This window comes from Tursiops truncatus, chromosome 11 (assembly GCF_011762595.2).
Source record: "Tursiops truncatus isolate mTurTru1 chromosome 11, mTurTru1.mat.Y, whole genome shotgun sequence".
NCBI lineage: Eukaryota > Metazoa > Chordata > Mammalia > Artiodactyla > Delphinidae > Tursiops > Tursiops truncatus.
Window position 1 is genome coordinate 27372664 of NC_047044.1, and position 23476 is coordinate 27396139.

General features: G+C 36.0%; 1 protein-coding gene across 8 annotated transcripts in view; it reads left to right on the forward strand.

The window, feature by feature from the left end:
* The window catches only part of EEA1 (early endosome antigen 1), a 137121-nt gene that overhangs the window by 70459 nt on the left and 43186 nt on the right, over window positions 1-23476 (forward strand). For all 8 annotated transcript variants that reach the window (XR_012324266.1, XR_012324265.1, XR_012324264.1 and 5 more), the window contains 4 exons: window positions 6498-6836; window positions 12773-12922; window positions 13949-14068; window positions 21018-21221. Coding sequence is in view for 4 of the 8 variants with exons in the window: in XM_019952706.3 (XP_019808265.2) it covers window positions 6498-6836; window positions 12773-12922; window positions 13949-14068; window positions 21018-21221 (813 nt within the window). In the remaining 4 variants the exon portion in view is untranslated. The remainder of the gene's footprint in view (window positions 1-6497; window positions 6837-12772; window positions 12923-13948; window positions 14069-21017; window positions 21222-23476) is intronic.

Genomic DNA, 23476 nt, shown 5'->3' on the forward strand with positions numbered 1-23476 from the left:
CCATCCTTAAGGCTTTCTAAAAAATCACCTCATTAATACGAACGCATAGGTGGTTGAAAGGGGCTTGTTAGGAATAGCAAAGGATATCTTTATTGCTCTTATCACATAGGGAATTCCTGGGGTTTTAGGAGCCTGGTTCCAGAAATGGGAACCAGGACCAAATGTATATTTTACAGTATCACACCTTTGATGCACAGAAGTTTTAAATTTGAGAGAATTCAGTTTATCAGTTATTTTTGTTGCTATGCTTTTGGTGCCATATCCAAGAAATCATTGCTAGGTTCAGCGTCATGAAGCTTTTCTTCTAATAGTTTTAGGTCTTTGACTCATTTTGAATTAATTTTTTTATAGTGTAAGGTAAGGGTCCAGTTTCATTCTTTTGCATATGGAAATTCAGTTTTCCCAGCACCATTTGTTGAAAGGACTGTCTTTTTCCTATTGAATGGTCCTGGATCCCTTGTTGAAAATCATTTGACCATGTATGTGAGTGTCTATTTCTGGGCGCTCTAGTCTTCCTCTGTTGGTCTATATGTCTTTCTTTATGCCAGTACCACATTGTTTTGACTACTGTATGTTTCAATAAGTTTTGAAATCAGAAAGTATGAGACCTCCAACTTTGTTCTTATTCTGTCATGTTAATATTTTCCGCCTTGGTTCTTTAAAGATGAACAACAGATAATATTTAGTTTTGGGATAGGGCAGGTATTGGTATCAATACTTTTTTTTCCCATGTCTTTACTTTTTTGGTGGTAGAGGAATAGGAAGTTATTAAATATTTTTACTCAGAGATATGGTGAATTTGTTGGCTTTGCTTTGATGACTTAATTAATTCTCATATCTGCTTTTACATTTAATCTGTTGTGATATGTTTGAAGCGTGTGAAGAAAATTTAGTCTCACAGATGTGTAGTTGGAAAAGGGAGGACTATCTTAATAGCCCTTTCAGATAATTGTAGCTATTTTTATTTGATATTATACTGAAACAAAAGTATAGTTTCTCAAAAGTTAATTACAGTGTAGAATATGAAACCATAGTAATGCAGTTTTTGTACTTTGTAACAATAAAATTTTTTTCTCTGTCTTGCCTTTTGCATGGGTCTTTCCTGTGCATGATTTTGTAACGTTATGCATTAGTCATGTGGAAAATATTGGTTCACTGAGTTATGCAGATTTTTTCCCCAAATATTGACACATTTCATTGTACAATATAAAACTAATCACATTTGTGAATATCACCATCAATCTTAGAATACTTTATAGGTATGAGGAAGTGTCAAGGTCACGGTGGTGGATACAAGTTTTCCAAAATTCTAAGCTTCATTTGGAAGCTTGAATTTTATCATTGGCAACCAGTACTATCAGTTCTATCCTTTGAAGTGACAGATTTTCTTCCTCCCCAAATCTGAATAGTCATAGTTTGTCTGTCATTCTTAAAAATGGTGTTTCATGGAAAAAAGCAACTAGTTCAGTTTATAATTCAATCACATAAATGCTCTTCTTTATGACAGTTATATTATTTGGTATGCAGCAGAAGTGACCCAAATATACTTCCTATTTTTTCACAGTTTTTCTTTTTTCTTGCTATTCAAATATTGCGGCTATGAACATTCACATACAAATCTCATGCATTTGTGTAAGAATTTCTGTTATGTAGTCTCAGGTGAAATTGCTGGGTTATAGGCTATATACATAGTCAAATTTACTAGATGATCCCAAACTATTTCCCAGAGTAATTATACCAGTTTACCATTGTCCATTTTTCCGTATACTCCTGGTGCTGATTGGTTTTTAAAATTTAATCTTTTTTACATTTTATGAAAACCTCTGTGTCTCCCTACCCCATTTTTTCCCTCCTGTCAAGCTATATGTAGACAGCTTCCACATATACTCTAGTTTTATCTTTGTCCCTCAGTTTGATTTTTAATGTCTTTGAGCTCAGAGTTGACCTTCTACCTCTTGGAAATTTACCAGAGGTGTACACACAATGGATGTTTATGATCAGTGTAATTTATTTTGTATTTTTGAAGCATTAAACTATTAATAAGGGATAATGAAGCACAGATTGTGTGTATATATATATATATATATTCACACATGCATATATACATTCACACTATTAAAGGAAGTACTATTTTTTTTTATGAATAATACATGGACTCAAGACGGTTTAGTGTGGTAAAATTAGGATAGTTTTGATTAGGGAATAATAGGATTTTCTACTAATCTTAATAATCTTTACATAAGTAAGACTTCAAATTTTTCTTGAAGTGTTTTCCTGTGTAGGATTGTTTTCACTGGTTAGAGTAAGCACAGATGTGCATCTACCTTTTTTTATTATCCTTGCTCCCCCACCTCTCCTCACCCAAGTCCTTGGCAAACCATGATTGTTGACAGTGGTGATATCCAAGTGTTACGAATTTGGAAATCTCTGTGCCTGGTCTTTTTTTTTTTTAATTTTATTTATTTATTTATTTTATTTAGTTATTTTTGGCCATGTTGGGTCTTCGTTTCGATGTGTGGGCTTTCTCTAGTTGTGGCGAGCGGGGACCACTTCTCATCGCGGTGTGCGGGCCTCTCACTGTTGCGGCCTCTCGTTGCGGAGCACAAGCTCCAGACGCGCAAGCTCAGTAATTGTGGCTCACGGGCCTAGTTGCTCCGTGGCATGTGAGATCTTCCCAGATCAGGGCTCGAACCCGTGTCCCCTGCTTTGGCAGGCAGATTCTCAACCACTGTGCCACCAGGGAAGCCCTTGTGCCTGGTCTTTTGAAGGCTATTAATGAAATGCCTTGGGCAGCTTTTGTGGATCACAGGCAGCATCAAGGTGGATAGATAACATTATAAAATATAATGAATTGAAAAAATAGTTACTTTTTTGTTAATGTCAAGATTTTCAGCATTAAACCAGTGTTTTTTAATCACTGGCTTTGAAAACTTAAAAACAAGCCAGGAATCTTGAAGAAATTTCCTTTTTGGTTTCTAATAAGAATCATATGCTGACATTTAAACAAAATTCTGCAGCTCAATTTAATTAACTATTTCCATATAAATTCTGAACAAAATCATATGCTTATTTAAAGCTACTAATGTGATCAATATAGGTCATTGTAAGAGACTGAGTTATTTTTTGGGTCTCACCTCTTACCCATCCTTCATTGCTCTCCGCTTTCCCACAGTCTCAGTATTAAGATGTTCATAGGCCAAAGCAGAAGCCAGATATGGCAAGTAGTTGTATTGCTGTGTATTACCACTGTATTGCAAAGTGGTATATTGAGATGAACAGCATAGTACAGTGGTGAAAGGCATGTTTAAATGCCAGCTTTGTAACTGACTGGCTGTAACCCAGAGCCTCTCAAAGTCTCTTTCCTCTTCTGCTAAGAAGTACTGTTATACTTATTTGCCTCTTAGGATTGATATGAGTATTAAAAAAAGTAATAGATGTTGAAGTGCTTAGACCACTGCCTGGCTTAGAGTAAGCACCTCAGTGAATGTTTGTTGTTACTGTTTTTATTTACTGTAAGTTTTGTGATACAGAGTTGAGTCAAGACCAAGGTGGATGTTTTCCTAACTTACTGCCTAGTAAATCAGGAAAGACTCTTGTTGAAGACATAACTTTTTAGCTTAGTCTTGTTTTTTTTTTTAAAATTAATTAATTAATTAATTTTGGCTGTGTTGGGTCGTTGTTGCTGTGTGCGGGCTTTCTCTAGTAGTGGTGTGTGGGGTCTGCTCTTCGTTGCGGTGTGCGGGCTTCTCATTGAGGTGGCTTCTCGTTGCGGGGCACGGGCTCTTGGCGCGCAATCTCAGTAGTTGTGGTGCTCGGGGGCGGGTGTAGTTGCTCTGCAGCATGTGGGAACTTCCTGGATCAGGGATTGAACCCATGTCCCCTGCATTGGCAGGCGGATTCTTAACCACTGCGCCCCTAGGGAAGTCCCTTTAGCTTAGTCTTTAAGGATGCTTAGGAGCATGTCACATGGCAGAGGGGTTAATGGCATTTCATTTTGAGAGCTAGATACAGAAGGCTTGGGGACATGTAAGAGCACAAAATATAAGATGTTGGAGAGGTACAAGTAGTTCAGTTTGTTCTTTCTCACAAAGCTGTTTTGAGGAACAAACGAGATGAGATCCTTGAAACCACTTTGTAAGCTATCAAGCAATAAAAAATGCCATTCTTTTTGCATTTCTTCTCATTACCTGGGCTAGTAACAAGTGAATAACAGAGTCTAATACAGGGAAATTGTCTCTGTAAGGAAATATGTTGAAAGAACAATTGGTGAGGAAGTCAAAAGAGAACTGGACATTCGGAAGGAAAGAATTTTACTTACTCAAATGATAATTATGTTATGAGTTAAGCTTAACATTCATTTTATAATTTAAACTTGAATAGTGTATGCTTTGGGAAGGCCTGAATTGACTCACGGAGTGTCTGAATTGTGTTGTGAAAACTTTATTGGACTTAGAATCATCATATGTGACTCTGCTACCTGGCCAAGTCATATCAGGTTCTTTCAGCTTTAGCTTCTTCATCCACAGAATGGGGATGATAATGTCTATCTCATCTTTTGTTGTAAGGATTAATATGCAGAAGTGAAAGTGCAATTACTGTTTTCTTTAATGGATTCTACTGTACTTAAAAAAAAAATCAATCTTCGAAAACCATGTATTCACTAGACTTTCTGCTTCAGATTCCATGAGAAGACCATAATAAGGATAAAAAGTTTGTGATACTAGATATAGTAAACCTTTTGCATATAAAAAATATATAATGTGAGTGGATTAGGTTATTTAAAAAGAAAGTGGTTTAGGTTCTTTTAAATAAAATTTAATTATCTCATCTGTGCAATAAAGCAGGAAGATTTTGATTAATATTTTAGGATAAGTGAATTTTAAAGTGAATGGTTGTAATGTATTTTTGCTTCTTAAAGAGTAAAGCTGTCTGAGGGGTCCTTTTTGTATAGAACTAGTAGGATTACTTGGGCACTTTATGAGTAAGCCTATGAGGAAGGCTCACTACCTCACTACTAGACTTAATTTTTGTAGCATGTTTTAAAATTATATCCCACCCAAGTATTTGTGAGCATGGTTGCATTCATAAAATTTAGTAACTTAGAATTTTCTTTGAAAAGATGCAAGGCATTTATAATGATCAATGAATAGACTTAATTTAGCTTATGAATTCTAAAATAAATATTATTTTCTTAAAAGAAAAAGTATGAAATCAAGTCAAGAAAGATGTGGAGTTACTAACGAGTAAGACAAAGTGTTTATAAAGAGAGAACTTTCCTAACAAGTAGTTTGACTCAAAATTATTATTTTTTTCTCTAGTCTTTTGGCTCTACCTCTTTTGTTCTGTGTCTGTTGGTCAGTCAAGACACAACTTGTCCTTAACTCCTCTCACTACTTTACCAAGTTCAAACTTTGTTTTCAGGTGATTTTAACTTACTAGTTAGCCCCACCTGACTTTGCTCTTTTCATTTAAAAAAAAATTGTGCACTTGAGAAATTTAACACAGCTTTTGTATTAATCTGTGTTTGTGCATTATGTTTTAACTTAGAAAAAATTTTTAAATGTGTTTCATTTAGATTATAGTCTGTTTAAAGGCCAGAAGTTTTGCTTCCTCTCCACTATTTCTGTATTATCCCCTTCTAGCACACTGTGTATAAAAATGAGTATAGTAAATGTCCATGATTGACTCATCAGGTGCTTATAGTGGCTTCTTTTCCTGGCTATCTTTCTTACAGAGTTGAGTCAAAATTCTGATCCATATCTTGTGTGTAAATATCTTGACTAAAAATGTTCAATATTAGTAGTAAAAACTCCACTGAGCCCAGACTTTAACATTTGATTAGGCTGGTTGATCCAGATCTTTGATTGGAGGTGTCATTTTTATATTTTGTACCTGATAGTGTTGAGTAAAATAACAAATATAAGGCAGGTAAGTGATATTTTTAAAAAAGATCACTGTTTTACACACCTAGAAAGAAATTTGAGTAAGTCTTAAACTTGTGACTCTTAAAAATGATGTTTGTCAAGAAGAGCAAAAATGAGGAATCAGTAGAATCAGGCATACTAGAGCAGTAAATGGTATTGTTATTGCTAAAGCTCTTACCAATTATGAAATTGCAAAGCCAAAAATCAGAATTGCCATATTGTTACTTAAAGTAATTTTTGATAATAGAGGGGTAGTTTCAATTTTTAACTCAAATGGGAGATTATAAATATGTTGCATAGCCTAAAGAATCTAGTTAGTAGATTTTAATGTTTTCATTTTATGTCAAAATTTTGTTGGTAATTCTTAAATTATATTAATAGAGCTTAGTCAAGTAGACCAATAATAAAACCATAAGTTAGTATATAACAATTTAATTCTTCTTGATTAAAATATTTTCACTGTGTTTATATTATTTACTAAAACATTTAGTAGGAAATGATATTGCTCTAAAGATTATTTGAATAATTAGAATAATTAAAAATATTAGGAAAAGAAAAAAATTGTTATTTCAGAACTTGACTGAAAAGTTGCAGAAGAAAGAACTGGACTACACTCAGTTAGAGGAGAAACATAATGAAGAATGTATGAGTAGAAAGAATATACAAGCAAGCCTTCATCAAAAAGACCTAGATTGTCAACAGCTTCAGTCAAGGTTATCTGCATCTGAAACCTCACTGCAGAGAATACAGGCAGAGCTAGGTGAAAAGGGAGAGGCTACTCAAAAGCTCAAAGAAGAATTATCAGAAGTGGAGACCAAGTACCAGCACCTTAAGGCAGAGTTTAAACAGCTACAACAACAGAGAGAAGAAAAGGAACAGCATGGATTACAACTCCAAAGTGAAATTAATCAAGTAAGAGCTGTTAACTTTTATTTATTGTAATTCCCCCTATGGTTTCTTCTTAGTGTGTTTGATGGTTGTTTGATCATAATATAGTTCATAAAAAAGTTGTCATTTAAAAAAAAAACTCTTAATTTTCACAACCTATAGTATTGTGTCAGATCTCATTTCTGTTAATTTCAATTTCCCTTAAAATGATAGTATCTATCATATAGTATTATTGTGAAGTGTTTATGAATTAATACATATAAATTGCTTAGAATGGTACCTGGTACATGGTAGGTACTCAGCAGGTATTAGCTATTATAATAATTCAAATTGTTGATCATTCTTTTATTTAAAAATTCTTATCTTTTTTCTTTTCTTGTTACTAAATTTTAAAAATATAATTACTGTTAAACCAATAGTATAAAAATTAAATATTTTAAAAGAAGAAAACAAATTAGTCCTAACAACTATTTTTTATAGGTAAATAATATCTCTCAGAAGTTTCATGGAAGTTTTGACTTTGCCATTAACTTAAATTTTGAATTCTCTATTCTAATTATTTCTTATAGGTAACATTAAAGTTGGTAGAAAAATGGAAATTTGGGGGAGATTAAAGTCCTCAGCCACTTTTTTTTTTTGATAATTTTCGACTATTTTCATTTATAGGGCAGTGATACTTGGCTTTGTGGCATCAGTCCTCTGTCTTCTTAGCCTGAGATACTCTTCCTATTTCTCTTCTCCCTGATAAATACAATTTACCCCACTTGTCCCGTTACCAGAAATCTTTTTCTGCATATTGCCACTTCTCACCTCCACTCCCTCCAGAGATGGCTTAAGCATTTACATATCTTTTTTTTTTTTTTTTGCGGTACACGGGCCTCTCACTGTTGTGGCCTCTCCCGTTGTGGAGCGCAGGCTCAGCGGCCATGGCTCACGGGCCCAGCCACTCCGTGGCATGTGGCATCTTCCCGGACCGGGGCACGAACCCGTGTCCCCTGCAGCGGCAGGTGGACTCTCAACCACTGTGCCACCAGGGAAGCCCAAGCATTTACATATCTTGATTGTTTTACTTATCACAGTATAGTATATTATCATAACTTATGTATCTTTCTTCACTAGACTCTGAACTCTTCAGGTGCAGAGACCATGTCTTATTCATTTTTTTTCCCAACTACCTGGCATTTTGCTTATTAATCAGCAGATGTTTTAGTAAGTAAGTGAATGAACAAATGCAGGCATTCATAATCGAAGGAAACAGAGGCTTGGGGATATCAATGAATAACTTAAATATAACTTAGATATTTGCCTTTCAGTTCAAATGAACAAATGGGGCATTTATGATTTCTAAAAGACACTATGCCTTGTTTATTAGGAGATACAGAAATGAAAAAGGAAACAGTACCTACCTTAAATGATTATGTAAATCTCATTGAGGATGAGGCAAGTACTATCCTATACCAATGAATGTGAGAATTAAAATAAAATGATCTCATATACCATGGGAATTTGGAAGAGTTCCTCTCCTGTTTTCTCCCCCTCGCCCCATAGTACTTCATATTGTATAATTATTTTGTCCTGTTAATGTGATCAAAAAAAGCTTTGTGTGAGAGAGAGAGATGGTGCTTGAAATTATGAATATTGGATGGGTTTTGACAAGTTGCAGTTTGAAGGCAGGAGGGTCTTCCAGGCAGAAAAGTAAACTAGAGGCAGGGAAGTATCACAAGAACCAGGGAGGGACACGCATTTGCTCTGAGGATAGGGTATGTGTAATAGTAGTGGACTATTTTGAATCCAAAGAGCATTTGGAAGTTTATTATGCAGGCTTTTGAATAGCAGGCTGAGGAATTTGGGTTTCATTTGGTTGTCAGTGGGTGGAGGGGCATCAGGAATTTTTGAGAACCTACTCAATATTTTTATTCAAAGACTTGAATGTACCTAATTTTTTGGTTTAGTCACAATTCTGTACAAAATAAAGAAGTTGTACTGAAGACCTTGAAGTGATACCATTTATCTTCTTCTCTTCAGCATGCTGTCTGGATTCTACCTTCAAAGCATGACTCAAATCTGTCCACCTCTCTTCATCTATACTGCTACCACCCTTAATCTCAGCTGCTGCCATTGCTCACCTGGGCTACTGTTAGCCTTTTTACAGGTTTCCTTTTTCTAGAGACCTCCTTAGTCTATTCTCTGTATGGAAGCCAGAGGCCTTGTTTTAAAATGTGAAGGATATCACTTTATTCCTCTGCTTAACAACCTCAGTGGCTTTGCTTACACTTTGAATTGAATCCAAATATCTTACTTGGTCATGTAAGCACTTGTGTGTAGTATGGTCCACACTATGTCTGTTTTCAAGCTTGTCTCCAACATGTGAAGCAGCCATACTGATCTCCTTTCAGTTCCTCAAACACTCCCAACACTTCAAAGCACTTTCCTGCCTTAGGTCCTTTGCCCATGTTTTTTTCTTAGAGTGTTCTTGATTTCAGTTCTTCATAAGGCTTGCTCAGGTATTGTTTCCTCAATAAAGCTTTTCTGGACCATTCTATTTCAATAGCTTATTTTCCATTTATTCTGGACCCTACTTTATTCCAGCAAGCTGCTTCTTTATAATACTTTATATTGTATAGTTAGTTTACTTGTATATTATCTACCATTCCCTTTGGATGGTGAGCTACTTAATTTGAGGAATCTGTTTTATTCTGTACTCTATCAGCCTCTATACTTAGAGCTTTCAGTAAGTATTTATTGGAAGAATGGAAGTGAACCTCACCTTAAACCTTCTTTCAGCGTCCTTAAAGAGTGTAAGGATGAACTGGGTTTGTTTTGCTCTCCACTGTATCCTCAGCTCCCATATCAGTGCTGACAAAAATAGATAGCTGTCAATTGTCAACAAAGGACTTGAAAACAAAGTACCCCATATTCTTCATATTTGTGTTCGTGAGCACTTTCAAAATAGCCACAGATGTGCAGATAATGATGTTATGTAATTAAACAATTAGTCATCAATTTACTTTTTTAATTTTTAAAAAATTTTATACAATATTTAAAGGTTTCTTTTTCTTTACAGTTATTATGAAATATTGGCTGTATTCCCCATGTTGTACAGTATGTCCTTGAGCCTGTCTAACCCAGTAGTTTGTATCCCCCACTCCCCAACCCATATGTCCAACTTCATTTAAAAAAATTATCTAACATGCCATCTCAAATAGCATAGTGGTTTATGAGTGTGGATTTAAGAACCAGCTTTCTGAGTTCCAGTTCTGTGGCCTACAAGCTGTGTGAGCTTGGACAAGTTATTTAATTTGTACCTCAGTTTGCTCATCTATCAAAAAGAGGATAAGAATGGAACTGTCTTCATAGGGTTATTATAAGGATTAAATTAGTTAATATTTGTGAAGCATTTGGAATAGGGCCTGGCACTTAGCAAACATTAATTGGAACTTAATGAATAGAATAAAGAATTATGTATATAAGTTTACAAAACTAAATTTCTCAGAGAACATATACATGTATGTATATCTCAAAATGTAACTTTAGGATAGACCATTCTATTAATAATTCCAGGATGTACTATTTTTGCTCTTAGTTTATCCTTTTTTTTCCTTAACATATTTACTCTAAAATGATATAGGCATTACGGCTTAAGGGATTTTGGCCTGCTTACACCCTTGGGCAGCTTTGATTTGAGATTCATCTCTTTATTAAAGATCAGGGATTTATCAGGATTGTACAGTAAAGAATGACAGTTATTTATAATATATAATGACAGTTATTTATAATATATAATATCTCTTTTTTCACCCCTTTAGTAAATCTTCGCTTCAGAGCAACAGTTATCTTTATTTATTTAATAAAAAATTTTTACTGGAGTATAGCTGACCCACGATACCATGTCAGTACCAGGTGCACAGAAAAGTGAATCAGCCACACGCATCCACACATCCACTCTTTTCTAGACTCTTTTCCCATATAGGCCACCAGAGGAATATTGAGTAGAGCTCCCCGTGCTACACAGTAGCTCCTCACTAGCCATCCATTCCATATATAGCAGTATGTACATGTCAATCCCAATCTCCCAATTTATTCCACCCCCCCGCCTCACCTGCTGGGAACCATAAGTTTGTTTTCTACATCCAGAGCAACACTTATCTGTAATTTGGTGGTTCTTCACTCTGTCTGCACACCAGAATCACCTGGGGAAATTTAAGAAATTATCAATATCAAGGCCTCACCCTCCACTCAGTTATGCCATAATCTCTGGCATAGGCCTGGGCATTGGTGTATTTAAATGTTTCCCCTGTGATTGTACTGTGTAGTTGAGATTGAAAACTGCTGCTTTTTAAAGTGTTGCTTTTTGGCAAATGATTCCTGAAACTAAATATCATCTGATTCTTGTTATGAAAACATGGATTTCTGGGCTTCAGCTCAAATGTACTAAATCTAAACTTCTAGGGGAGAAGTCTGATGATCTTTGTGTTAATAATGATATTGGGTGATTCTTATCCAACAAGTTCAGGAACTAGATGTAGGGGATGCCTGTCTGTAAGAGATCAAGCACTTAGATGCTTGAAATATGAATTTACTTTGAAGGCCTCCTTTGCTTTCACATACCAGGATTGGATCTACTTCTTGTAGTGAGAAGGAGAGGGTTTGGGTAGTTACTACAGGCTAATTCACTGCATTTTAAGAAGAAGAAGAAGAAAACGGAGAGATGTCAGGGTGCTGGCTTAGGACAAGAATAAAATAAATGTCTTTTCTTTAACTGTTACTGATTCCTGTTTTAGTTAGATTGAAGCATGCTTTACTTTAGAAATCCACTTTGGTTTTCTTTATTGAGGATAGGATATATTTTGACAGCTGCAGCTTGTTTCATAGCATAAGAAAATAGTGGGTGTCCACTCTTCCGATAGAACTTTATTTTTTTCCTTGCCAACTGTGAATTTTTATGGAGAAATATGCAAGTGTAGAGCATATAAGTGTATATATGACACAAAGGCTATAGACTCTTAATATTTTCAGATTTAATATGAATGGGTTTGATTGAAAGCAATTGTATAGTATGCTTGTTATTAATTTCCAGTTTTGCTGAGGCACATGCTGAGATTTGATTTAATGTGTTATGAGGCTGGGGTGTAGAAATACTCTTAGTGTGTAAACTTTGCCGAATGTCTTGCATCTTTATCTCCACGCCACTCTTTTTTTGTTCTATACTCCCAGCACTTGTGCAGTAATTCTTCTAAAATTAGTACAAACTTTTTTTTTTTTAATAGACCCACCCCCAGCCAGTCCCACAAGAGAAACCAGCTGTTATTTCTGGTAGTATTAGTGAAAATAAGGAATTTGAGAAAGTGATAGTTCTAGCTCCAAGAAAAATTTCTCCTTTAGTTTTAGCTAGGTGGCAATTTTAAAGCTAATGAATGAGAATCACCTAATATTTTAAGAAACTATTCTTTCCTCTATTTTATTTAGAAATTGTGTGCCAGTTTGAGGACTTGAGAATACTTTGTGCTCTATTCAGTACCCAAATGTAAGAAGTCAGTTGTGGTGGTTCATAATTATGGGAAAACTACAAGAATCACTTTGGGATTCTAAAAACTACAGTGGAATAGGTCTGAATGTGCCTTAAGTGTCTTAATTTTTAAGTTTTGTTTTATTTAATTTCCTCAAGTGATTACAACACTTATATCTAAACAAGAGCTTCAGGTTTGCTGGTTTTTGTTTTTTTTTTAAAGAGTGCAAAAACCCTGAAATCTGTGATGTTTGGTTACAGTTTTATGAGTCATAATTTATGTGATTAAAATTCAGTTGTTTCTTAGGTTCCTCTAAAGTATCAGGAAAATTAATATATTATTTTTATATTGGTGAAAAATAAAACATTGTTTGGAAAGTAGGTGGTAGTAGTAATGGTGGTGATCGTAGGTGTGTTTATACATATGTACTTACTTTTTTTTCCTTTTCTGAAGTTACATAGCAAACTTCTGGAGACAGAGCGCCAACTAGGGGAAGCTCATGGTAGGCTGAAGGAACAGAGACAGCTTTCAAGTGAAAAGCTGATGGATAAAGAACAACAAGTGGCTGATCTACAGCTCAAACTTTCTCGTTTAGAAGAAGAGGTAAGCTCGCATTTCAAATGAGTTTACATTAGTACATTTATTGATAGATTTGAGGCATCTTAAGTATTGTTTTTAATCTTTTTATGGTCAAGAGCTTTAATTGGATTTTTTTAACTTTAAGTTGGGACTTTTATTTCTCCCCAGTTAAAATGTCCTATTTATTAACTGCATTAAGTCATTTTGTTGTGATTGTATTCCCTAAAGTTCTCAACAAAAATGTGCAAAGAAGGCTGCTCTTCAGCTTTAGGCAGGATAAATTCTCGGGGTGAACCTGTCAGGCTGCTCAAGAAGAGTCTTCCTATCCAGGAAGGACCAATTCCTAATGACTCTGGAAAATGAACAGTTGATGAGGGCATTAATGACATGTAGTTGGTGCATATAAACTTTGAGTTTGCATTTAAGGATTTTCTCTTTTAAAAATTAAACATAAGATTGTATGCTATCCTAATTTAAGCTGTAGTTGGCAAAAATGGTAACTGATATTTGGTTAAAGTAAAAGTTATCATTAAAGTACTTCTTTTATTAGAATTGAACAAACCCTGAGAGTTAAAATCTGTAGCTTCAGCAAAAGATTTTCTTCTAGACCCAAAATCTTAGTGTGGTAGATCATGCTGTTGTTTCCCAGTAAGTGATAATTATGATTGTTGTGAAAAAAGTAAAACAAATATGGATACTGTTACAAAAATAATTATATAATTAATTTAAAATTAATTAAAATAAATATATAATTAATTCCTTGATCATATTAGTATATAAAAACAATAATAAACTAAATACCAACCTGGAGAAAGAATTTTATACTTTTCAGGATGAGAATGAATTCTTAAGGAATAATTTCTTAATCATGAGATTACGATTCTATAAGTAATGAGATATTGCTTTTAAAGTTGATTTTTATCTGTTGTTTGAATTGAATTTTCTCTTCAGACTTGAGAATTGTGAGATCTGAAGTACTACCAGATATTTATATGCTAGCATTATGCCTTTAAGTTGTCAACTGACAGTCTTCATTTTTTTTTTTTTAAGTTGAAGGAAAAAGTAACAAATTCCACAGAATTGCAGCATCAGTTAGATAAAACAAAGCAACAGCATCAAGAACAACAAGCTCTTCAGCAAAGCACTACAGCAAAACTTCGTGAAGCTCAGGTAAACAGTATTTGAATTTTTAGCCTTTTAAACAAAAATTAACCAAATCATTATCCTTTTGTTGTGGTGAAACTAGATAATGCAAAGTACTTGATTATGAAGAGTTTTGATAATTTTCAGTATCTGGATAATCAGAAAATCTTTTTCTTTTGATTGCTCTGTTGAAAAATTTTTCTAAAATATTAAAAAATATTTATTATAAATAATTTGTTACTTATAAATTTATATAAAAATTTTAAATTTATTAAATTTCTGTTAAAGAAATTTATTAAATTTATTTAAATAGAATATATTATTTAAATTGTTATTTATACATAATAAATTATTTATTATTGTTTATTAAAAATACCTTATTTTAGAAATTAAAAATGCAAATAAAATTTCTCACTTTAGTTTACCTCAGTAAAAAATAACATTTTGTATTTCCTACAGTAGAACTTACTGTTTATTGGTCATGTCTTTCCCTGTTTCAGAGCTATCATATGAACATTGGAATTGTAGGTATAGAAAATGTGACTGAGTTAAATTTGTACAGATTCTATAGTATAGCTCAGAAGATTGAAATAAGTTAAATTTTTTTTTTGTTATGGTGAGCAGAAGACGGTACCCATATGTTTGAAATGAATTTGAATTTGACATTCATTTATTTCTTTGGTCTTTCACTAATTCATTGAATATTATTGAGCACTGTGTGTCAGGCCCAGTGGTAAGCACTGAAATTAGAGAGCTGAGTAAGACACAGTGCCTGCCTTCTAGGAAATGGCAATCTAATGATATACACACAGAAGCAATGTTGGAATTGAAAGGAGGCAGTAAGTAATATATGCCTTTCTTTCCCTTCTGAGTTTGGATAGTGGCATGGGAGTCAGGTGGTTAGAGATCCAAATATTGTATTCATTTATTTGTTCTTTCATTCAGTCAGTCAACAAATATATATTAATGTCTACTCTTAGCCAAGGAAGTGATTTTGTGGATATGGCAGCAAAGAAAATAGACAAAGATGTCTGCTCTCATGGAGCTTAGTGAGGAAGACAAATACTAGCCAAGGTAAATAGGCAAAATATATAGTGTGTTAGATGGTGGAAGTGCTATGGAGATGAAAAAAGGGATGGGGAGTAGGAAGTATCTGGGGATCTGGAGGTGGGACTGCAATGTTAGATATGGTTGCCAGGGAAGGCATCTTTGAGAAGATCTAAAGGAAGGGAAGGTGTACAAGAACATCAAGAAGCCAGTGAGTGGAGTGGTGTGAGTGATAAGAGAGTTAAAAGCCATAGGGATCACAGCCATAGAGATCACAGAGGATCAGAACATGTCGAGCTTCATAAGTAATTTTAAGGATTTTACTGTGAGATGAGAAATCATTGGAGGTTTCTGAGCAATGGAGTAGTATGATCGGACTTATAATTTCATAGGATTACTCTGGCTACTGTATTGAGAGTAGGCCGTAGGGGCACATAAGTAGAAACAAATTCACTAAGAGACTACTATAATAATTGACACAAGAAATGATATGGCTTGGATCAGAGTGGAAACAGTGCAGGTAGTGAAAAATGGTCAGATTCTAGATATACTTTCAAAGCTGACAGATTTACTGATAGATTGATATGGGGCATTGGCAGAGAAGTCAAGGATGATTACAAGGATTTTGGCTTGGGTAGTTGGAAGGATGGAGGTCAAACAAGATGAAAACTGGGAATCCTACTGGATTTGGCAACATGAAGTCACTGATGACATTGGTAAGAGCAATTTGTAAAGAGAAGGAGGGGCAAAAGCCTGATGGAGAGGGTCCAAAAGAAAATGGGAAGAGAGAAGTTTGATGCAATGGATATAGATAACTCTAGGAGTTTTATTATAAAGAGTAGCAAAAAAATAGAGTAGTAAAGATGAGGTAGAGAATTTGGTATAGATTGCGGGCAAGAGGACTTTCTTATAATGTACCGCAGAATTAAATTTATTCATCCAATCACAGACAAAGCTGGAAATGACAGCCTTTTACCTTCTTATAGGCAGGTTGTCTCTTAGACTGAGGGGAGAGCAAGGGGCTGAGTTAAACATTCTTGATTCCTTATTCCAAGCTTTCCAGTTAGTTAAATTCTCAATCTCTGGGGAGGAATAAGAAAAGGATGGCAAAGAGGCCAGGCAAAGTCTCTCATTATGAAAAGTCCTAAAAACTAATTAAAGAGATGTGATGAGTATAGTTCTAGGTGTATATATGTGTATAAAATTATTATGATAGCATAGAGAAGACAGTTATGTAACTCTGATAAAATTTGGAAAAGAGCAGTTACAGAAAATTTCCTTAGAAGGGGCAGTCTGTTGCAAAGTTTGTGTAGATGTTTCTGGGTTGCAAAGATGGTGATAGTGAGTAGTATACTCCAAGTAGAAGTTACAAGGAAAAGAATAGTGAAGCTGGTATGAACGAAACTGTTAGGTTTTGCTGGAGCTTAAAGTGTAACTTAGAGATGAGTTGGAGAAGAGCCCAGAGCATTAGACATGGGTAAGTTTATGGAAGGCCTTTCTATCTATGCTTGAAGATAGAAAGGTATTGAAGGTCTTTAGAAGTGCCATAGCCAGATTTGATTTTTAAATAGATTATTCTCATGGTTTTGTAAAACATGAATTTTGGAGAGAATATTCTGAAACAGGAGATCAGTTAAAAGACTAATATATGCAGTAGTTTAGGTGAAAAATAATGATGGTCCTTTTTTTATCAATTTATTTTTATTTATTATTTTGGGCTGTGTTGGGTCTTCGTTGCTGCACGCGGGCTTCCTCCAGTTGTGGCGAGTGGGGGCTACTCTTCTTTGTGGTGCACGGTCTTCTCATTGCGGTGGCTTCTCTTGTTGCGGAGCACAGGCTCTAGAGTGCCCCGGCTTCAGTAGATGCGGTACGTGGGCTCAGGAGTTGTGGCTTGCAGGCTCTAGAGCGCAGCCTCAGTAGTTGTGGTGGGCAGGCTTAGTTGCTCCGCGGTGTGTGGGATCTTCCCAGACCAGGGCTCGAACCCGTGTCCCCTGCATTGGCAGGCGGATTATTAACCACTGCGCCACCAGGGAAGCCTAATAATGATGGTCTTAGTTTAAGCAATTGCTAAAAAATATCATAGGGACAAATATGAATGCTACTTTGGAGGTAGAGTAAATACTACTTTGGAGGTAAAATACTACTTAAGACAAATATGAATACTACTTTGGAGATAAATTAATAGTTGTAGGGAATGACAGAGATAGGGAATGGCTTGCAGACTGGTAACATTGGGTACATGGTAAATGGAGGTATCATCAGCTGTGTTAATGAACTTGAGAAAGATGGCCAGTGCAGTGAGTTCAGTTTTGGACAAGTCTTGAGGCACCTATGGGATGTATTAATTTAAAAAGCCTGAAGGAGAGGACCATGCTATATATTAGCTGTGAGAGACAGTATTTATGGGGTAAATGGAATTATTACAATAAATGTGATCAACCAGGGAGAGAGTGTAATGAGAAAAACAGACAACTGGTGACACAGGACTTCTGGGAAACACTAACATTTAAGGGATGGATGAGTAGAGGAAGAACAGCTCAAAGAAAGAATGATCAGAGCAATTAAGGAGACCTTGCAGAGTGAAAGCCAAAGGACTAGGGAGAGTCAAAAGTTGGGAGTAAGCAGCAACTTCAAATGTGGGTGTGTGGAGAGGACGCCCAGTATGATAAATGAAAAATATTCATTAGGTTAAGTAGTTAAGAATTAGTGACCTTGTGAAGCATGATTTCAATAAAGTGATAGACATGAATGTCTGATTTTTGATTGATGAGTAAATGAGAGATGAGGGAATGGGGAAAGTAAATATGCATTACTTTTGAAGTTAAAATGTGAATTGCATAAAGACTGGGCAGAAGCTGGAGTGGGACTTGGTCTAGGAAGTGTTTTTGAGAACCAGAGATACCTGAATGTGTTTATAATGTAGGACAAAGGGACTAGTAGAGGGGGAATAATTGAGGATATTGGAGAAGGGGAGGTGACTGAAGGAATAAGGTATTTATAAGCTGTGATGTCACTGATACAATGGGTGGTGGTAAATTCAAACTTATCCTGTGAAGGATATCCTTTGAAGAAAGGAGGGTGTGTGTGTGTGTGTGTGTGTGTGTGTGTGTGTGTGTGTGTGTGTGTGTGTGTGTGTGTGTGTGTGTGTGTGTGTGTGTGTATTTAAATATATTTTACTTCATTATTTATTTTTATTGTATAGTTGATTTACAATATTGTGTTAGTTTCAGGTGTACAGCAAAGTGATTTAGTTATACATAAATACATACATATGCATGTGTGTGTGTGTGTATATATATATACATATATTATTTTTCAGATTCTTTCCCTTTACAGTTATTACAAAACATTGAGTATAGTTCCCTGTGCTGTATAGTAGGTCCTTGTTGGTTATCTATTTTACATATAGTAGTGTGTAAATATTTTTGAATTATATATGTCTATGTATAATTTTGTAGGTAAGAAGAAGAAAAGTCATGGTAGGTCATTCCTGAAGATAATATAGCACCGCCCACCCCCCAGGTTAGGTTTGAATAGTAATAGCTGAATGTCTGGTGGACAGAGATTAAGAATTTGGAGATTAAGATTAAGCTTTTAAATGGTTATTTAGGGGAATATTTGAGGATGAGAACCCCACTCAAGTGACAGGAGTGAAAAGATGATTCTGAGTATATAATAGAGGTTGGAGTCTAGAAATTTGTGGTGGCACCAATCTATGGAGGTTTGTGATTTTGCTCTAATAGTGCTTGGAAATGTAGGTGTGGAGAAAGCAGATTGCACCATTGATCTAGGATTGGGTTTTTGTTTGGAGTGGCTGTATTGGAAACTTGGGAGGTAAAAGGAAATGGAGAATTAGATGAAAGAATAGTTAAGGTTAGTTCATATCCATATATGAGGTTCAGGAAGAAAAGCTAGGTGTATGCTAAATATGCTAGAATAAAATTGAGGTTAATGTCTCTTTGACATTGAAGAGCAGAAATGAGGTCATGAAACTGGAAGACAGTCAGGAAGTTGTGGTCACAGAGTAGGATAATTGACATTTTTTTTATCTAGAACAATTTCAGGTGATTACAAGATCCTGCATGTGAGTGATTGAATAGAATGAATAAAGGTCCAGGAATTAAGATGATATGAATGTTGAGGCTGTCCTCTTAATTCTCTATGTATTTTGTATTTCCCAGGAAATTGGCAGAAATTGGGATTGAGAGAAAGACTAAATCAGGTCTCAAGTCTTCAGTGAATGAGGTAGGGATTTATAGATGATAGCAACACAGCATAGAGGGTAGAATAAATGAATACATAATTCCCAAAGCAGCATAAACCTTTTACTTGAGGGAGAGAGTAATGGCAGTGAAGAAATCTAGAAAAAGTCAACCTCTCCTGCTTGCCCAACAGAACAGTCCTTACATATCAGAGAGGGCTGATGGGGAATCAGCATCTGTACAGGGAGCACCAAACTTCAGTTAGACTTGGAAATAGAGTGATAGTTCTAGAAAAAGCTTAGCCCTGGAACTGTGTTTCCAGAAGATGGGTAGAATGTACAGAGAGGGTTCTTAGTGGCAGGAACAGAGGATGAGAGCAGAGAGATTATGTTGCTTTTCATCGTTTCGTGACTGAAACTTAAAGGGATGAGAAACATGTTTGAAAGTGACTGATCTTACAGTTTTTTTGCGGTATGCGGGCCTCTCACTGTTGTGGCCTCTCCCGTTGCGGAGCACAGGCTCCGGACGCGCAGGCTCAGCAGCCATGGCTCACGGGCCTAGCCGCTCCGCGGCATGTGGGATCTTCCTGGACCGGGGCACGAACTTGTGTCCCCTGCATCGGCAGGCGGACTCTCAACCACTGCGCCACCAGGGAAGCCCCAATCTCACATATTTTAATATTGGCACACTTCGTTGAGGGTACCAGGGGGTTGCTGGCTCTGTCTCAGGAAGGTGGTGTGGGCTGCTATAAAGTTTGCATAAGGGCTTGGTAGGGCCTTGTTCTGGGTGGAGGCTCTCTGGCTCTCTTAGAATGATTGAGGCAGAGGCAAAGGCTGTGGGTCAGATAGCTCTCAACATTAATGAGTGTTGCTCTGGTTGTGGCCTCTTGCATGTGCTCTGTGTAACATGACGGTCCTTGGTGAAGTAAAGAAGAGGGATCCCTTTATGTAGTGACAGAAGAGTCCTATTGGGGTATTGAAATGATCTTTCATGAGTGTATGTGCGTTAGAGTACAGTCACTTACTTTTCTGTTCATTCAGTAAATATCTTAGAACATACAGGTCTTGGATACCTTGATGAATAAAACAGATAAAAATCTTCACCTTCTTGGAGCCTACATTCTTGTGAGGGGGCAGAGGGAGGCACATAAACATGAAAAATAAGTAAATTATTTAGTGTTAGAAGATAAGTGCTATGGAAAGAAAAAATATTCAGGAGAAGGGAGTATTTGGAAAGGCTGCAATTTTAAATGTAATGATCAGGGTAGGTATGATTGAGAAGGTGGCATTTGAGCAAACATTGGAAGGAGAGGGAATGAGCCATGTGACTTTGTGAGGAAGTGTGCCAGGCAGAAGAGACAATTGGTGCGAAGGCTCTGAGGTGGGCATGTGCCTGGTGTGATTAGGAATAATGAGGAGTCCCACATGTCTGAAATGGAGTAAACAAGAGTCGTCGTAGGTGGTGAGGTCAGAGTGTTAGAGTAAGAATGTGGTTAATTGAAGGGGTATTTTGGTTAAATTCTAGTTTATTATCAATAATATAGGTTTATATTGTTAAGTATATAGTTCTAATTATTTAATTAAATTTGCCATGTTAAAATGTAATGATTAGTAAAAAATATGTAAGACTAAGAGTTTGAGTCTTAAAATTTATTTATTATCATTTTGTTTGAGGAATAACTTTTTAAGTTCTCTATCATTAAGGTAGTAGTTTTCAATTCTTTACAGAATGATTTAGAACAAGTACTACGTCAAATTGGTGATAAGGACCAAAAGATCCAGAACCTTGAAGCCTTATTACAGAAGAGTAAAGAAAATATTTCTTTACTAGAAAAGGAAAGAGAAGACCTTTATGCAAAAATTCAGGCTGGTGAGGGAGAGACTGCTGTTCTTAACCAGTTACAAGAAAAAAACCATACATTACAAGAACAAGTAAGCTTGTCAAGTGTATTCTATTTCTAAAATTTACTTTTCAAATGTATTCTATTTCTAAAATTTACTTTTATCTCTCTAAATCTTACTAAGTGCTTTATCTAAATGATTCTTCTGTTATTTTTAGTACTTTAAAAATTATTATGTATTTCTGACAAATACTATCTTATTTACCTTAGAGGTGGGTTGCTATTGTAGTGAAAATAAGCTAACATGATATGATGAAGGAACTCTCAGTTCATGTCCCAGGATGTAATTTATTACCTGTGATGACCATGAGCAAATCATTTCCCCTTGTTAGCTCATTTGAAAAGTATAGTTAGCTCATATTGAAAAGTTATTAATAATATATACTTGCCTCATGGCATTTTGTGATGTTTTGAAAAAAGTAAATAGCAAAATATATTTATAAACTAAAACCACTAATCAAGTGTTAGTTGTTATTATGTATTGGTTAATAACCAGGCTTAGTGGTTACCTATATTTTGATATTGTATATGTGTTTGGAATAGCTAATAATAATTTTGGTAAGTTGCCTTATCGTTCTAACATCTATGTGTTAGTTTAAGTGAAACTTATAAAAGTTAGCTTAATACATTTTCAAACTGTAAAGAATTTATAGTCACTTTTTGGAAGAATTGTCCAATAAGAGAATTCTAATTATCTAAATGAGAAAGTATTAAAGTATAAGTAGGTCATATCACTTTTCTAATTTGGGTATTAGAATATGACACAAATTTTTCCCCCAAATTTCAAAGTTAGCCTAGGTTACCAGTTTTGATGAAGAATTATTTAGACTAGCTTTTATAGTTGAAAGCTGCTCAGTGTTCAGAACTCAGTGTTCAGTATGAGTTTTGATACAGATAAGAAGGAACATGATACCTAAAAGAGACTCAAGTGATGGGGGTGTATTGATAAACATAAAGATTGCTTCCAGGATTATAGAGCTGATAATTTCCCTCATATCTTAAGCTTTTAAATTACCAGCTGCATTGATTTAGTACTCTAATTTTAATGTTGACATGAAACAAAGATGGCTTCTTTTTTTAGGCTTTTATCTTGAACACAGTGTCTGGATTTTAAAAAGGTATTGGTGGGCTTCCCTGGTGGCGCAGTGGTTAAGAACCCACCTGCCAATGCAGGGGACACGGGTTCGAGCCCTGGTCCGGGAAGATCCCACATGCCATGGAGCAGCTAAGCCTGTGCACCACAACTACTAAGCCTGTGCTCTAGCGTCTGTGAGCTACCACTACTGAGCCACGTGCCACAACTACTGAAGGCTGCACACCTAAAGCCCGTGCTCCACAACAAGAGAAGCCACCGCAATGAGAAGCCCATGCACCACAACAAAGACCCAGTGGAACCAAAAATAAATAATAAATAAATTAAAAAAATATCATATTAAAAAGGTATTGGCATATCCCAACGATCTGTACTGTTCTAGGGTGTGATGGCTTAGGAGTGAATGTGATTTGAACCTAATAAATTTTTTTTTTTTTTGCGGTACGCGGGCCTCTCACTGTTGTGGCCTTTCCTGTTGCAGAGCACAGGCTCCAGATGCACAGGCTCAGCGGCCATGGCTCACGGGCTCAGCCGCTCCACGGCATGTGGGATCTTCCCGGACCGGGGCACGAACCCGTTTCCCCTGCATCGGCAGGCGAACTCTCAACCACTGCGCCACCAGGGAAGCCCTGAACCTAATACATTTTTAAAGGGTGTCAAATTCAAAACCAGGCAGATCCAACTCCTGACCCTAAACGTGGTCCTAAAGTAAATTGCTCGAGGAAATTGGATCCCAAAGATTACAGGATGGAAATTTTGAAGTGTGTTCGTATTCCATTGGAGATGTAAGAAGCCCAACTAAAAGAATTGTGGGCTGACTCACATGACAACTTCTTTTTGAAAGGGCTATTTTATCTTGCAGATTTTGAGTTTGGAGGAACTAAGGTGATTGGCAGTGGAAAGAATCAGAACACTTGAAATTCCTTAAAAATTTATTGACTTAAATAATTTTGCCAGGACTTCACTGGTGGGGCAGTGGTTAAGAGTCCACTTGCCAATGCAGGGGACATGGGTTCAAGCCCCGGTCTGGGAAGATCCCACATGCCACAGAGCAACTAAGCCTGTGTGCCACACTACTGAGCCTGCACTCTAGAGCCCGTGAGCCACAACTGCTGAGCACTTGTGCCACAACTACTGAAGCCAGCACGCCTAGAGCCTGTGCTCCACAGCAAGAGAAGCCACCATAATCAGAG